The 15,388-nt window shown below is 42.7% G+C and overlaps 1 protein-coding gene and 1 long non-coding RNA gene across 9 annotated transcripts in view; one reads left to right on the top strand and one right to left on the bottom strand.

Annotated features, from left to right (window-relative positions):
* Positions 1-9,122, top strand: part of LOC107147236 (putative dimethylaniline monooxygenase [N-oxide-forming] 6) — a 23,043-nt gene extending 13,921 nt beyond the window's left edge. For 4 of the 7 annotated variants that reach the window (XM_048810043.1, XM_048810042.1, XM_015491631.2 and 1 more), the window contains 4 exons: positions 720-919; positions 3,469-3,824; positions 6,992-7,064; positions 8,631-9,122. In XM_048810043.1, the coding sequence (XP_048666000.1) occupies positions 720-919; positions 3,469-3,824; positions 6,992-7,064; positions 8,631-8,976 (975 nt within the window). In that variant the 3' untranslated portion in view covers positions 8,977-9,122. Of the gene's footprint in view, positions 1-719; positions 920-3,468; positions 3,829-6,991; positions 7,065-8,630 lie in introns of those variants that run through there. The other 3 variants (XM_048810044.1, XM_048810046.1, XR_007350026.1) reach the window with 3 other exon arrangements.
* LOC125618669 overlaps positions 1-15,388 on the bottom strand; it is an 18,303-nt gene extending 2,915 nt beyond the window's left edge. The window contains exon 1 of one of the 2 annotated variants that reach the window (XR_007350033.1): positions 14,898-15,388. This is a non-coding gene — a long non-coding RNA (uncharacterized LOC125618669). The remainder of the gene's footprint in view (positions 1-14,897) is intronic. The other variant, XR_007350034.1, reaches the window with a different exon arrangement.

Genomic DNA, 15,388 nt, shown 5'->3' with positions numbered 1-15,388 from the left:
ATACTTCTTAAGGCAGGTTCTCATCCTGTCAACACTGTCACCAGCCCTCGGGGGAGGGAGAAGGGATCCTGCCTCCACCTACTTTCAATTATGGACTTTTTCATCCAGACCCTCGCCTTTGAGAGGTTTTAGTCAGTTTTATTTTGGTTTGGTTTGGTTTGGGTATTTTTGTTTGTTTGTTGTTTGTGGTTTTCTTCTGTGACCAGAAGACCTGACCAGAACAATTTTAGAGGAGGACAAGTTTACTTGGTGCTCATGGCTTCAGAGGCCTCAGTCCATACGGAGCCAATTCTGGCGCTCTTGGCCTGAGGTGAGGTACAACATCATGGTGTGGCGGAGGAAAGCAGCTCAGGATATGACAACCAGGAAGCAGAGAGAGCTCCCCTCACCACAAGCAAAATATCAACCCCAAGGGCACGCCCCCATGACCCCCCTCCACCAGCCACCTCCTACCTGCTGAGTTACCATCCAGTCAATCCCTACCCCTGGATTTATGCACTGGTTAGATTAAGGCTCTCATAACCTGAACGTTTCACCTCTGAAATTTCTTGCATTATCTCCCACATGAGCTTGGGGAGAGACCTGATTTCTAAACCATAAGAGAAGGTGTTCCTATCTAAATATTGAGGGAAATATGTAGAAGTGTCCAGAGAAATTCAGTCATATTTGCTTATTTCTTACAAAGTGATGCTGCAGTCTGTGTTGCCTTTCCCTTCCAGGTCATCATCAGCACCAGAAGTGGTTCCTGGGTCATGGGCCGGGTTTGGGATGACGGCTACCCTTGGGACATGGTGTATGTTACCCGCTTTGCCTCCTTTCTCCGGAATATCCTTCCATCATTTGTCTCTGACTGGTTATATGTCAAGAAGATGAACACGTGGTTTAAGCATGAGAACTATGGCCTGGTGCCTTTAAATCGGTACTACAAATAGTATATATTTTATCTCTCAAAAAGCAGGGCACTAGTTCAAGCAAATTCTTTCTCTCTCGACCCCACTGTCATTGTCTCATTGAGTCGGGTGGGATTAAATTAAAAACTGCACAGATGACACAAAAGACTGGATGATCATTATGGGTTGGAAACCTTGTTGAGACCAGTTGGGAGAAATGTATGCAGATGAATCCGAATGGGCGTGGACCAGGCAGCTAAGTCATCCTGAAGAGCAGGATTCAGAGTAGCTACAAGCCATAGCATAGGGCGTGGAGGGCAGAACAAACATTTTTTAAGACTATCTTGTCCATGCTTATCGGTGAATGAGGTTATCAATAACATCTGCTTCCCAAGACTCTTGTCATGTTCCATAGGATAAGAAAGATAAAAATGATTTTGTAAGCCATAGAGCATTACAAATATTGGCTTTTAGCCTCAAGGATTCTGATGTGCTTCTAAGGCACATTTAACAGAATAGTGTCTCTACCAGTAGGAAATCTCAGAGCAAAAGTGGATGCTTCCTCCACCCCTGGCAACTGCACAGTTTTGCGAGGCAGTCAGGAGACAGGGCACCTATAAAGCAATGAAGGTCCATAGTGCCTATGTGACCTGTAAAATTACTAAGTTGTTCATTTATTTACTTCTTCTGGAGAAAAAGCTCGATACTTACTAATGAAGAAGGCGTTCTGATTAGAAAGATCAGTATGGGGTGGGGGAACTTTTAAGTGGGTAAGAAAAGAAAGGCTTCACTAAGACATTTCACCTGCTGGCCATGTGGGCCAAAAAGTTCCACTGCGTGTAGAGACACCAGTTAAGGAAAAATGAGGAGGAACTGTAAATCAAGCAACAGGTTTAGGAATGAAACCCTGATCCAAAGCATTTATCCTACCCAGTCTCACTGACTGCTATATCCCTCATGAAAAATTAATGTTGACTTTACACCTTTAAAATAGATATGTTTAACACAAAAGGCATTCCAAAGCTTGAGCCGGTTAATATATTTTGTCCTGTAAAAGTAATTGCAAACTATATTTTGGCTTCTCCATTTAGACAGTTAATACTCAGTTTTGGGAATCCATTCATTCTGAGAACAAAGCTCCCTCCCAGAAAATGTTCGGGTACCCTTATCACTCCGCCTTTGCTTGAGGTGAAGGAGAACAGAATCAAAAACAGGCTTTGCTGTGACCTCCTTTCTTTTTTTCTTTTTTCTTTTTTTGTGTGTAAGGCAAAAAAAGAGGTTACAGAATTACAGAGGTGGAAAACTGTGGAAATACATAAAGATAAATTTTAACATTTAAACAGTTTCTTGGTATATGAGATACTTAGAGGAAATTCCACAATCCCTGAAGGAAACTTAAGTCAACATGAAATATGTTGTCATAAAAAATATCATTCCTAGAATTTTGGCAACCAAAGCACAGTATCTAAGTTGCTATTTTTTATTTTGTGACCAGAGCTGATGGAAGAAAACCAAACATGGCAATAAAACACTACGAATCTTTAAAATCTTCCCTACACACGACCTTAAAATTGGAATGATAATTCACTTACAGTAATTGTGCTGGCATGTGCCGGGTATAGTTCAAAGTGCTCTCTAGATAATTGTTCATTTAGTTCTCACAAGAACCCTATGAAGAAGATACTAGGATTCTCCCCTTTGTACACATAAGGAAACAAAGAGAAGCAACAGCCAGAAAGAGTCGGAGCTGTCACGCACTTGGGCCTTGTGGCTTCAGTGTCTACACTCTTAAGCACTTTATTATGTCTAGAAGTGGTTTTATTCTATCTATCTGATGAATCGCCAAGTCGTAAAAGCACCCGTAAGAGAAGACTCAAGTTTCAAGGGTCAAAAAAGGAAGCTCCAACAACATCTTAAGAATTGTCACAGATGTAGGAAAGGAATTTTCCAAGAGACTTCTGTGACCTTCATGCTAATGGTTAGCGGATCCAATTTGGTAACAGTTCTGTAAGCAGCTGCAGATATTTCTTGGAAATGAGGTATTTTTTAACATTTTTTCCACATTTTTTATTGGTGCATTATAGTTGCACGTATTGATGGGATTAATTGTGACGTATTCATACATGCACACAATATAACACTAGAATTTGGCCAATATCACTCTCCAACATTTAAAAACAGTTCTCTAGGTGGCTAGCTTGAGCTAAGAATCATAGCTCTCACGGGCAATGGTCTTGAAGTTATTGAGCGTATCTAATACACGTTAAATTTGTAATAAAAATGGGTCAAAGGAATGCATATGAGATCTCTTTTCTACTGGTTATAAGGAATTTTTCATGCCTTATAAACATGAATTTATTCATTTAAAAATGTCACAGTGGCTTTATTAAATAGTAACAGGTAACTATTCACAAAATCACTAATCAACCACTAATCATAAAGCTAGTGACTGGACCATCACACACTTTCTTTATGTTTTCTTTCCTTAGTGCAGACATACATGCTTTAAACATGACTTCAGCTGTTGCTTGGAAAGGAGGTGTTTCACAGCAAGGCTGTTTGCCTCTCGTTTCTGCAGTCCCCTGAGGAAAGAGCCAGTGTTCAATGATGAGCTCCCATCCCGCATCCTGTGTGGCACCGTGTCCATAAAGCCTGGGGTGAAGAAGTTCACAGAGACCTCAGCCGTGTTTGAGGATGGGACGGTGTTTGAGGCCATCGACTCCGTCATCTTCGCCACAGGCTATGGTTATGCCTACCCCTTCCTTGATGACTCCATCATCAAAAGCAGGAACAACGAGGTCACCTTGTACAAAGGCATCTTCCCCCCTCAGCTTGAGAAGTCGACCTTGGCTGTGATTGGCCTTGTCCAGTCCCTGGGGGCTGCCATCCCCACAGCTGACCTGCAGGCCCGCTGGGCTGCGAAAGTGTTTGCAAGTAGGTGGGCCATCTGTATTTCATTCTTTTGGTCAATGAGCATTTATGGAGCACCTCCTGTATGCCAAGTACTGTGCTAGAAATCCAACGGGGTAAGATAAGCAGGTGCTCCTTGACTTCACAGAATTTCATATGGGACGTGGGGGGTTGCCACAACAGGGGAAGCTGTGGGGTGTTCTGGGGAGGGAAGCTGGCCAGTGACTCCATGGAACAGCATGAGGAAAGACACCAAGGTGAAGAATGACATTGCATGTGTGAGGGAGCAGAAGCATTTGGTGTAAGGGAATATAATGCAGAGGAGGGGAGTAGCAAGGGATGAAGGGAGGTGCTAGATCACCAGGGGCAAGAAAGGCTATAAAAAGCAGCCTGACCTTCTCACAGGGAACTGAGCAGCCTTTGCAAGGGTTCACGCAAGAGAGGACAGCATGGGGTCAGTGCAATGACAGGTGCATTGCAAAGGCGAGGAGGGCCTGGTGGGCACTGGGGCATGCTGGAGAGCTGGTGAATATCAGCTGGTGTCACAATCACAGTATCACTCTGACTCTGTGAAAGTCTTCTCCCCCCACCTTCCTTGATTCTAGACCCCAGGAGTTCCAGGGGCTGCAAGAATTCTTGTGTGAGGAGATCAAGAATATGAGAATTACATGGAGAAAGTCTCAAATATATGGATTTAATTACTCCAGTGACTGGATTATCATTACTATTTAACATGTCCTTTTATTCAAGGATTCAAGAATCTTGGTCAATGTAAATACAACCTGCCTAACAATGTTCATAAAAACTTACAAGGAATGAAGAAACTATTGCAATTATAGATTGTTTGTACATTTATGCTTTCTAAAAATATTGTGGATACATACATTCCTATTTCAAATGCACCATGAGGGATGATTATTTAAATGAATGCTGCTGTGAAATCTCTTCTATAGGTCTTCCTCTGTAAAATCCTTCTATTGTCCCTGTCTCTTGAAAGGCACAGCAGTGCCCAAAGCCTGGGGTTTTATGGGAAGACAGGATATAGGTATAAACCTAGGAAATCTGCTTGAAACAAAAGGTGTCATTTTATTCATTTATCAAATATTTATTGAAAGCCTACTGTGTGTCAGGCTCTGTCTTGTACTTAGGACACAATATCAGAGAGAGAAGACCCAGATTCTGACCCCTTTCCTTTCTAGTGGAGCATACAGTAAATGATGGCTATAGAGTGCCACTAGGCAGAGGTAAGGTGCTCACAATGCCCTGGGCGTGCTCCTGTCTGCAAATGTCGTACTGACTTTCCTCTGGTGTTACAAATGAGCTACAGTCATCAGTCAGAAGAAGGCTCCATAGAGGTAGTAAAATTTGCAAAAACCTAAAATTCACCTGCTTTCCCTTAAAACATCCTCTGTGGCTGCGGGCTTAGGTTGAAGCCCACACTTCCTCCCATTGTCTTGTTTAGCTACCATGAGCCTTAGAATGAATGGTTTTAGCACTTTGTTTCTTTTCTTTTATTCCCTGAGCTTCAGGGGTCTTGTTTAGGAAGTCGGTGCCAACCCCAATATGATGGGGCACCCTGTGTTTTTTTACAGCAGTTGCGAGGTTTCTGGCCCAAGTCCTAAGTCTTTGACCCACTTGGGTTTGACTTCTGTGCAGGGTGAGAGAGAGCTATCTCATTTCACTCTTCCACATAGGGCTGATCAGTTTTCCCAGCACCATTTGTTAAAAAGGTTCTCCAACAAATATTTTGGGCACCTTTGTCAGATGGCTGTAAGTATGCGGTTTGTCTCTGCTTTCAATTCTGTTCCATTTGGTCTTCATGCCATTTTGATGCCAATACCATGCTGGTTTTGCACTACACCTCTGTAGTATAATTTGAGATCAGGTATTATGATGCCTTGTTCATTCTTCTTGCCCAGAACTGCTTTGGCTATTCTGGGTCTCTGATTTTTCCAAGGGAATTTAAGGACCTACTTTTTCTAGTTGTGTGAAGAATATCATTAGTATTTTGATGTGGATTGCACTGAATCTCTGTATTGCTTTTGGTAGTATGGCCATATTGACAATATTAATTCTGCCCATCCAAGAACACGGGAGGTCTTTCCATCTTCGAAGGTCTTCTTCAATTTCTTGTTTCTGTGTTCTATAAGTTTCATCACAGAGATCTTTCACCTCCTTGGTTAGATACTAATTCTCAAGTACTTTTTTAGGTTATTGTGAATGGGATGGGTTTTTCTGATCTCTCTTCAGCAGAATCACTGTTGGAGTATAGAAAAGCCTTTGATTTATGGGTGTTGAGCTTTTATCTGATTATTTTGCTGAATTCATTTATCAGCTCTTGAAGTCTTCTGGTGAAGTTTTTGGGGTCTTCCAGAAATAAGCTCAGTTAATCAGCAAACAAAAATAGTTTAACTTCTTTTTTTCCTTTTTGTATCCCGTTGATTTTCTTCTTTTGCCTGATTTCTCTGGCTATTGAATAGAAGTGGTGAGAGTCGACAGCCTTATCTTATTCCTGATTTTAGAGGAAATGTTATCAGTTGTTCTGCATTCAGTATGACATTGGCTTTGAGTTCATCACAAATGGCCTTTATATGCTGAGATAAGTTCCTTCTATCCCTAGCTTCTCCGGCATTTTTAACATGAATGGGTGCTGGATTTAACCAAAGGCCTTTTCTGTATCTAAGGAGATGATCACGTGATTCTTGTCCTTAATTCCATATAAACGGTGAATTACCTTGATTGATCTGCTTATGCTGAAACCCACGTGACCATGGTGTATTATTTTCTTGATGTGCTTTTGAATACAGTTTAGCAGATTGTTCCTTGGGAAAACTTTTAATAAGAGGATACAAACAGGAAATCTGAAGAAACCCAAAGCTATTACATGCATGAGATGCCCCTGAGGTATGTTGAGGACCAGGCCCTCCATGACCTTGTGGGAATGGGAGACTGGATGACTTGAAGCTCCAAACATCTCTGCCATCACTGTCTCCTGCCACGGCTGCTTTGCCATTCCCTGAGAAAGTTCATAACTTCTCGGGTCTTTGTGAATCCTTAGTCTGCTAAAGGTACCAAAAACAGCTCTTCTTAACACAAACATTTCATAAGTACTGGATGAATTCCCTCATGTGTCATTGCATACTTCTGATTCCTTTGTCTTTTCAATATTTTTCTCTTCATTTCTTTTTCAGACTCATGTACCCTACCAACCACAAATGAAATGATGGATGACATCGATGAGAAAATGGGGAAGAAACTAAAGTGGTGAGTGCTGGCCCTTGCTAATGACAGAGTCCCAAAGTTGCCTCTGCACATAGCAAAGCACCATCGGTCTGTAATTTGTCACCCGTCAGAGTTCATGTTTTTTGAATACCTTCTATAATCAACTGTATCAGATGGGTAATCAGTCACTAAACCTCTATTTAACTCTGGAACAAAGATTCTCTGATAAGAACAATTTTGCTCTCCAGGGAACATTTGGTAAAATCTGGTCACTGCAAGCAGGGAAGGCTTACTACTGGCCTTTTACAGTTAGAGTCTGAGATGCTGCTGACCATCCTATTATGTTGAGCATAATCCACCAACCAAAGGAACATCCAGCTCAAATCAGAATAGTGCTGCTGCTGCTGCTGCTGAGAAATGACTCCCCAGCGTTCCCCAAAAGCTCCTACTCCATCAGCCCTGTCTGCCAGCAAGTTAGCTAGTTGGAAATTGTGCAGTGGCTTCTAGTTTGCTGGAATAAGAAAGCCAAGTAAAATCTTGGGTTGAACTTCCCTGCCCTAGTGTTTTCTTCCAACAGAGTTTGGCTTCAGATTCATCCAAATGTGTTTTCAAGCATAACATCAATGAGAATTGTAGAAAGTCATGTAAATGTGTAGGCGTCAGATACTTAAGTGGACTTTTCATGTTCATTACTTCTATAACAGAAGACATTTTTCAAATGATGTATCAAAAATCTGTTGAAAGGATAATTAGGTAAGGGGCACATAGGCAACTGTGTGGGAAGTTTCTTCCTCTTTCAAGCCTCTGACACATTACTCCTCTAATGCCCCAAAGTGGGTGCCTGCTCAGGGCCTAGAGAAGAAATGGAATCCTCAGAGTGAACACAACCTCCCACGTGACCTCATGAGGTTCTCCTAGGAGTCACGGAGGCAGGCGATCCAGTGTGCTACGATTCCTGCAGCTTGATATCCTTTCCTTTAGAGGCCAACACGAAAAAAGAGGAAGGAAAAGAAGGCCTAAATGTCAATCTTATTACTTAAATGACCAACTACTCTTCCGGTTTCCTTAAGGATGAGGCCACAGTCCAACTAAAAGTATGAAACAATGTACATTAATAAACGACAGCAATATTACACTGTTCACAGGCCAATATAAAAATCAAACGTTGGGGCAGATTCTATGCAATATTGTACAAAGAATAATTGTGTTAAAGAGTAACCTCAGTTGGGCTGGGGACATAGCTCCGTGGTAGAACGCTGGCCTGGTACGTATATTCAATCCCCATACTGCAATCCACGGTGAACTAAGTTAATCAATCACCTTGAATCAGGGGGTCAGTTTGTTCCAGGCCGTGTGGTCAGAGATAAAAGAAAACTATATCAAACTCAGATAGAGATTAGGAAGAAAAATGAAAGAAAAAGCTCACTTAGCCAAAAATAAAAAATAAAAAAAAAAAAAACCCTTCAAATTTGTAGGAAAAGATTGGGCTGAGGGGCATAAATAGGGGTGCTGGCCAAAATATTATTATTCTGAGAAAAAATAAATCAAAATTCATGCTTCTGTTGGCAGCTGTGACTCTTACTCAGGCATGTTCTTTTCCCTCCTCAGGTTTGGCCAGAGCCACACCTTGCAGACAGATTATGTCACATACATGGATGAGCTGGGCTCCTTCATAGGGGCCAAGCCTAACATACCGTGGCTCTTCCTGACCGATCCCCGGCTGGCCCTGGAGGTCTTCTTTGGCCCCTGCAGTCCCTACCAGTTTCGACTGATGGGACCAGGGAAGTGGGAGGGGGCCAGAAATGCCATCCTGACCCAGTGGAACCGGACACTGAGGCCCACCAGGACCAGAGCCGTCGGCGAAGCTCAGCAGCCCCATCACTACTACAATTTGCTTAAAATGCTTTCATTCCCGCTGCTCCTTCTGGCTGTTTGGCTCACATTTTATTCATGATAAGGTCTTCTGGGTCTCAGAGTTCAGCCCAGGATTTTAATCCCCAAATAAGACACTGAGACACACAATCACCAGGTAGCCCCTCCTTCCCTTCCTACAGATGGGCATTTGAACCAAAGTGGAAATAAAACAGGAAATACCCAGCTGCTCTGTTTCTGAGGAGAATCTATTCTTTTAAAAGGCTTGTCACATGCTGAACTGAAGTCTGGGATGTTTGAGGAGAAGGAGGGGAGGGTGATGGGTATAAACAGATTTTCCCACTGGAGGAAGTGTAGTAAGCTTTGTAAAAGTATTTTATCCTGTCGTATCGCATATCAACCAGTGACTTTTCGACAATAATTAGTGTTTGACGATAAATCAATATAAAGGTTTATAACAATATAACAACTTAGACAAAATGAATAAGAAATTGCCTGAAAGAGGACTGGCAGTGTGGCCCAGTGAGTGGCAGAGTGCTTGCCTCACATGCGCAAGGCCCTGGGTTCCATCCCCAGTGCTGCAAAGCAAAAAGAAAACCCACTGGGAGTTCCACTAGGAAAACCCACTGGACATGTAAGAAGCAACACTGCCAATCATACGCAACCTCTACCAGAGAATTAAAGAACACATCACTAGAAACACTGGATGTTCATGGACACGGGAAAGAAGAGCTAGGATTAGGAAAGAACACGGGATTAGGGTGCAAGAGGCACCTGGAAATAAAACAGGAAATAACCAGCTTCTCTGTTTCTAAGGATGATATATTCTTTTAAAAGGCTTGAAAAAACTAACTTGAAACATATCAAAGAACTAAAAACAGACTTAAAATAACACAACTTGAGGAAGAAAACATAAGATAAAATCTTTGGGTAAGGCAATGACATTTAAAATACAATACCAAATGCACAGTTCATTTAAAAAATTATAAATTGTACTTTATCAAAATTAAGAATAGTTATTCTTAGGAAAGAAAATAGTGGGTATATTGATACTTACAATATCTGTATTAAGTTAGTATTTAATAAAAGCAAGATGAACCTGTCAAACTGGAGAAATAGAACATAGTGGGGGAAGTTCTCATTTGAGAAGAAAAATTCATAACAAGTTAGGTAATCAAACCAGATGCAGCTCCAAAGTGTTCTGTGTGTGTGTGTGTGTGTGTGTGTGTGTTCATGGCATGTGTTTTCTATACTAGATTATATAACAGAAAGGAGCCCATAAGAACTGGAGAGTGATTCCAAGGGTCCTCTGCACACACCTCTGTTACTACTCCATTTAGCCTGGGACCACAAATGAAGGATGATCTGAAATGTACAGCGTCCTGGAAAGAAAACCGGCTCTGAGTAGAGGGCAGGGTGGGAGAGCTCCCTGCCCTGCTCAGACCTGGTCCTAGGTGGGCGTTACTCCCACACTCTGGTGGAAGTGCAGCTTAGTGGAAGTGTGGAATTGGGTCCTTCAGACTTAAGTGTCTTTGGGCCAACTGGAGACTTCCTTGGAAAATGAGGCTCAGTGTCTTCTACAAGCAAATGGATAATATTTTCATTCAACTAGATTGGACAGAAAGCTCCATGCGCTTGGTGCTGTGTACTAGCGGACATCAGTGCAGCCCTTCCCTTTACCACCCATGCAAAAGAAGAAAACAAGGGGTCACTGAGGAGGAACAAGGAGCCAACAAGCATTCCAAACCCAAGGACACACCACTCTTCTGACTGGGACTCAGCTGATCGACTGTGAACTGTCTGGGTGTGGATGGGGTGTACCTATGATTGAATCTAGTGGAAGGACTGTACCAAACAAGATCATCAACAGTAAATCTCTTCATGCCTGTTCATTATCCATAATGATCACTGATTTCCATGTAGCTGGCAGCCAGCCTGACAGGCAAGAGACTGCTCTGCTTTGTATGATGACACAAAGGAAACTGCACTTTTAATACTATACGTTGCTTTTGAAAGAAAAAAAGAAGAAGGAAATAACAGATATGGCCCTTAGTCGCAGAGGCTTTAATATTGACTCTCTGTTATGTATCCTGTGTCAGGCCTGAATCTTCTACAAACATCTCTTCATTAGTCTTTATGGCATTTCCTGTATTAACATCACCCTGCCCTGCTTTATAATGAGGAAATAAAAGCTTTGAGGTAGCGTGGGGATTAATGGCAAAGCCAAGCCTCTTGCACCCTAATCCCGTGTTCTTTCCAGAAGCTAATTGGCTGTCAGTCACTTCCTCTAAATAGCACATGAGGGTACTAAGAGCCAAAGGGACATGGGCATGTCACCACCCATGTGACATTCTCGTATGCAGAGAGAGGACTGCTCTTAATAGATATGCATAAATGCGTTGTACCCATTTTATTTATGTATGTGGTACATATATACATACATACATATACACACACATATATACACATACATATACACACACACATATATACACATACATATATACACACACATATATGCTGCATACATCGTATGTTTGTGTATATGGGTACATTATCATATATATGCACATATTTACAGAAAATGGACACTATGTATTTAATCATATCCATGGGGAATACTACCTACTTCATATATGAAGAATACTACATGTGTATGTGTATGCATGTGTACATATACATATAATGCATAAACATAGTATATATAATACCCAGTAAAATATTTGATCAATATTACAAAGTGTCGGAAGCCTCCACACCGGAACCGAGCGCCCCTTAATCTTGAGTGATGAAGAGTGTGGAGATGTGGCAAGCCAGACATGGGCTGTGTGTGTGAACTATGAGCACTGAGCGCACAGGGTCGACTGAACCCATGTTGCCCCTCTGTTTGGGAGGGCGACATTAGTGTCCTTTATCTCGCTCTGCCTATGATCCCCACACAGCACATGAAATGGACGTGGCCTCCCTAGATGTCAGTCAACCTGCTGACTGCAGACATCAGAAGCTAGACTCAACCCCCTGAAACCTGACCCCTCGCCTCATCTGAATGGCTTCTCCCCAATAAAAGGGTTCAGCACCTGCTCCTCACTCTCTTTATTGCCTGCCTTGCCCCCCTTGTGGGAGCTGTGGCTGATGAGTGGTCACTGAACCCAAAGGAAAGGTTCTTTCTGTGTCTGTGTCTTTATTTTTCCTAGATTCACTTGGAGCGACCCTGATCAGTTTAGTCGTGTGAAGTGACGAGAAAGGAGATGGGAAAGGAGTCGTGCCCCTAATTCCCATGATGTTCAGGAGTCAACTGTACGTCAAGTTTTTATCTTAAACTGAACTGCAGTGACCTAGGCTTTCAGCTGTCCTCTGCTTAAGATAATAAGGTATAGCCTCGCTGCCTACCTTCTCTTAGGATAGAAGAAGAACTAAAAACAGAGTCCTAATGCCGGAGTTTGTTAATCTCCTCCAAGAGAAGAAATTGTCATCTTCAGGCATCTGGAGCCCTACTGTGTCACAGGTTCTTCACTACCCCACCCTGCTAATCATCTAATGAGATTTGCATCTGTTAAGGGGCTGACCCACATTACAAGTGTGTCTTGCAAATGCTTCCAAGAGGTCCTTAGGCTTCATTGGTCTTTGGCACTGTGCCAGCCATCCAAACCCAGATGCATTCAGGAACCAGACTGACAGGTAAGTAAGGGAAGCAGACAGGTGGCCTCTCGATCATTCTGTTGGCAAATTAAACATAGAGGAATCATTCTTTGCTTCCATAAAGAAATGTGCAGGCCTCATACACTCAGATTTCCTAAAAATGTTTTAGAGAAGCCTGATATTGATACTTTTATCTGATATTTCTTTATTGTTCAGCAGCTAATTTTTTTGAATACTTTTAAGACTCAGATGGACCCAGCCACAGCAAGGGTGGATTTCAGTCCAAGCGCTCGGCAGTTCAAGGCCTTGTCCTCATTTTGCCGAGAACAATCTGTATCTCCTCTTCCAATCACCACAAGTTCAAAGGGAGTGTGTGTGCTAGTTACTTGCCAACGTTGGCTGACTGATGCTTGGGCCACCCCTTCATCATCCGGCCCCGCCTCTGATGCCTCTTCAGACACATAATCCATTCATCACCTTCAGGAGCCACCTTCAGATAAGTGACTCCCTCTACATTTACCAGGGTGGCCACCATCCACTCACAGAGGTGGAGCCCAGAGGGTCCCGTATGTGCCAGGTTTCAAGGAAAGAGCCCCAGTTCCCTGCTCACCAACCAGAACTGCAGCCTCAGACCCATTCCAAACTAGAGTCTTAATTACTTAATTGAATATTTAAAATGTACACATGCACAAGGACATGCATTACAATTTCATTTATAATCATGAAAAAAGTGGAAATACCTCAAATACCCACCATAGTGTGAAATAATACACATTAAAATATATGAAACCAATGTATGCACACTGACACAGAATACTTTCCAAAATACATTGTTCAGTGAAAAGGCAAGTAACTAAATCTCACACACACACACACACACACACACACACACACACTATTTTCTCATTAATGGAATCATACATTTGTATCTATGCAGATGTAAACGTTAAGGATACACAGAAGGAAATCCCTGAAAACCAGTTGTCACCAGTATTTTCTCTGAAGATTGGAGTGGTTCTGGGAGTGGGAGGGAGAGGCATTCATTTTTTCTATTGCTTGAATTTTTCAATGAGGTTATTTTCACACATGACTTGTGCTACTTTTTAAGCGTTATTTGAAAAGAGGTATCATTTGGAGTAGAAGGCACCTGCGAGATGCCAGAGTGGTGAGCCTTGTGAAGACGAGAGAGATTTTGTGTCTGGATGGTAGCCTCAACTACAAATCATCCTCCGCTTCCTCCCTGGTATGACTTATCCCGTGTGTCACGTTACCACTCCCTGTGTTCTGATGACGGGGATTTTTTTTTTTTTCATTATATAACAGTAGTTATTGTGTTACTGCAGGATAAGGCTATGGTTAGTGAGTTATGGACTGCCTGGAATGCACTTTATCAGAACAAACACTTGTAGATGAGCTAACAGAAGGTCAAGTCCAGGCCACGGACAAAAGTAAACTCACAATCTTGCCCTGGGGATAAATAGTCTGGGGCCAGATATTCCCAGGACAACAGTGGCAGGATATTTTGCCCTGTCAGTGAGTGAGATAAGAAGAATGTAATCATGAATGTCCCTAGGTAGCATGTGTGATAGGCATTTCCTCCTGGATCACCCAGACAATGCCAAGATCTGGAACAAGATGACTGCAGGGTTTGATGACTCCCAGCCTCCCCTTACCTCTCCTCCACCCTGGGAAGGCCTGGCTATGGCATGGCCCTCCTCAAATGCTTCAAAGTCTTCCTCTCACCTTTAGGATAACGTCCAAGCTCCAGAGCACCCAAGGTCCTCCATGATCTGGCTAGTCTTACTGGTTCTTATTTCTCCCTTTGTCCTTGTTAATACTCATCAATACTGGGCTCAGCGCGACTCTTACTTCTTTGTCCCAATTTATGCAATTCTCTTTGTCACGGATAGCCACCATCAACCTGCCCAACCTCATCACCACCATCTTGGATAGAGCCCGTTCATCATGTTTCTCTTCTTTCCACGGTGGCTTTTCACGGAAACTATTGTCCTCACCTTCTTTGGCCCATACTTAGCCCATAGATCTACCCCTCCCCATAAAAGCCGACTTTATAGGGAAACAAAATCTGACAAACTAATTCACATTGAATTTTAGATGACTGACATCTGCTAACATAGGTGAGAGCCTTTCTAGACGGAGTTGTCAGATTGAGCCACAGGGATACAGAACACCCTGTTAAGTTTCAGATGAACAATGAATAATTGTTAAAGTAAGCATAGCCTCTACAATCTTCTTGTTCCCTAAATGAACCCGATAAACACCAAAAGCAGAACCACAGGTGTCAACCAGCAAGAGGAGAAGGCTTTTTCTGCCAGGGCCTTCCCACTTTCCCCCATCACACACCTGAGATAATGGCCTTCTCCGTAGTGTGACCCTAGTAGGTCCAGATGCTTGTCCTTGGGCAAGCCGTCTTCTCTGTCGTAACTCCCACCTCTGTTCTCGTGACTCCAAAGTCTAGTCTTTCCATGCCTCTTAGATGTGCTAGCACCAACTCTAAAACTGGATCCCAAAAGACTGTACCAGGAAGGCTCTTGTTCCGGGTGTGTGATGGCCCGCACAGATTAAAGCAAGGCGATGTAGGGTAGGTTGCCTGGACACTGCACAGGCACAGTTCTTCAGAGGTTTTATGAGTACCTTGCTCACTTTCCAAGCAAGGCCACTCGGTTTTGATCCTTACCTGAAGACTGGAGACCTGGGAAGAGGCCAGCTTCCCGCTCCACTGCCCGCTTGATCACACTCTTTAAAGTCCTCTTATCTCACTGCAAACTGCCCTACACACTGCTTAGTGCTCACCCCCACAACATAGTTACACATGTTATTAAACTTATGCTGGT

The sequence above is a fragment of the Marmota marmota genome, unplaced genomic scaffold (assembly GCF_001458135.2).
Source record: "Marmota marmota marmota unplaced genomic scaffold, marMar, whole genome shotgun sequence".
NCBI classification, from domain to species: Eukaryota; Metazoa; Chordata; class Mammalia; order Rodentia; family Sciuridae; genus Marmota; species Marmota marmota.
The sequence above is the reverse complement of the archived record's forward strand: the minus strand, read 5'-3'. Positions and strand labels throughout refer to the sequence as shown.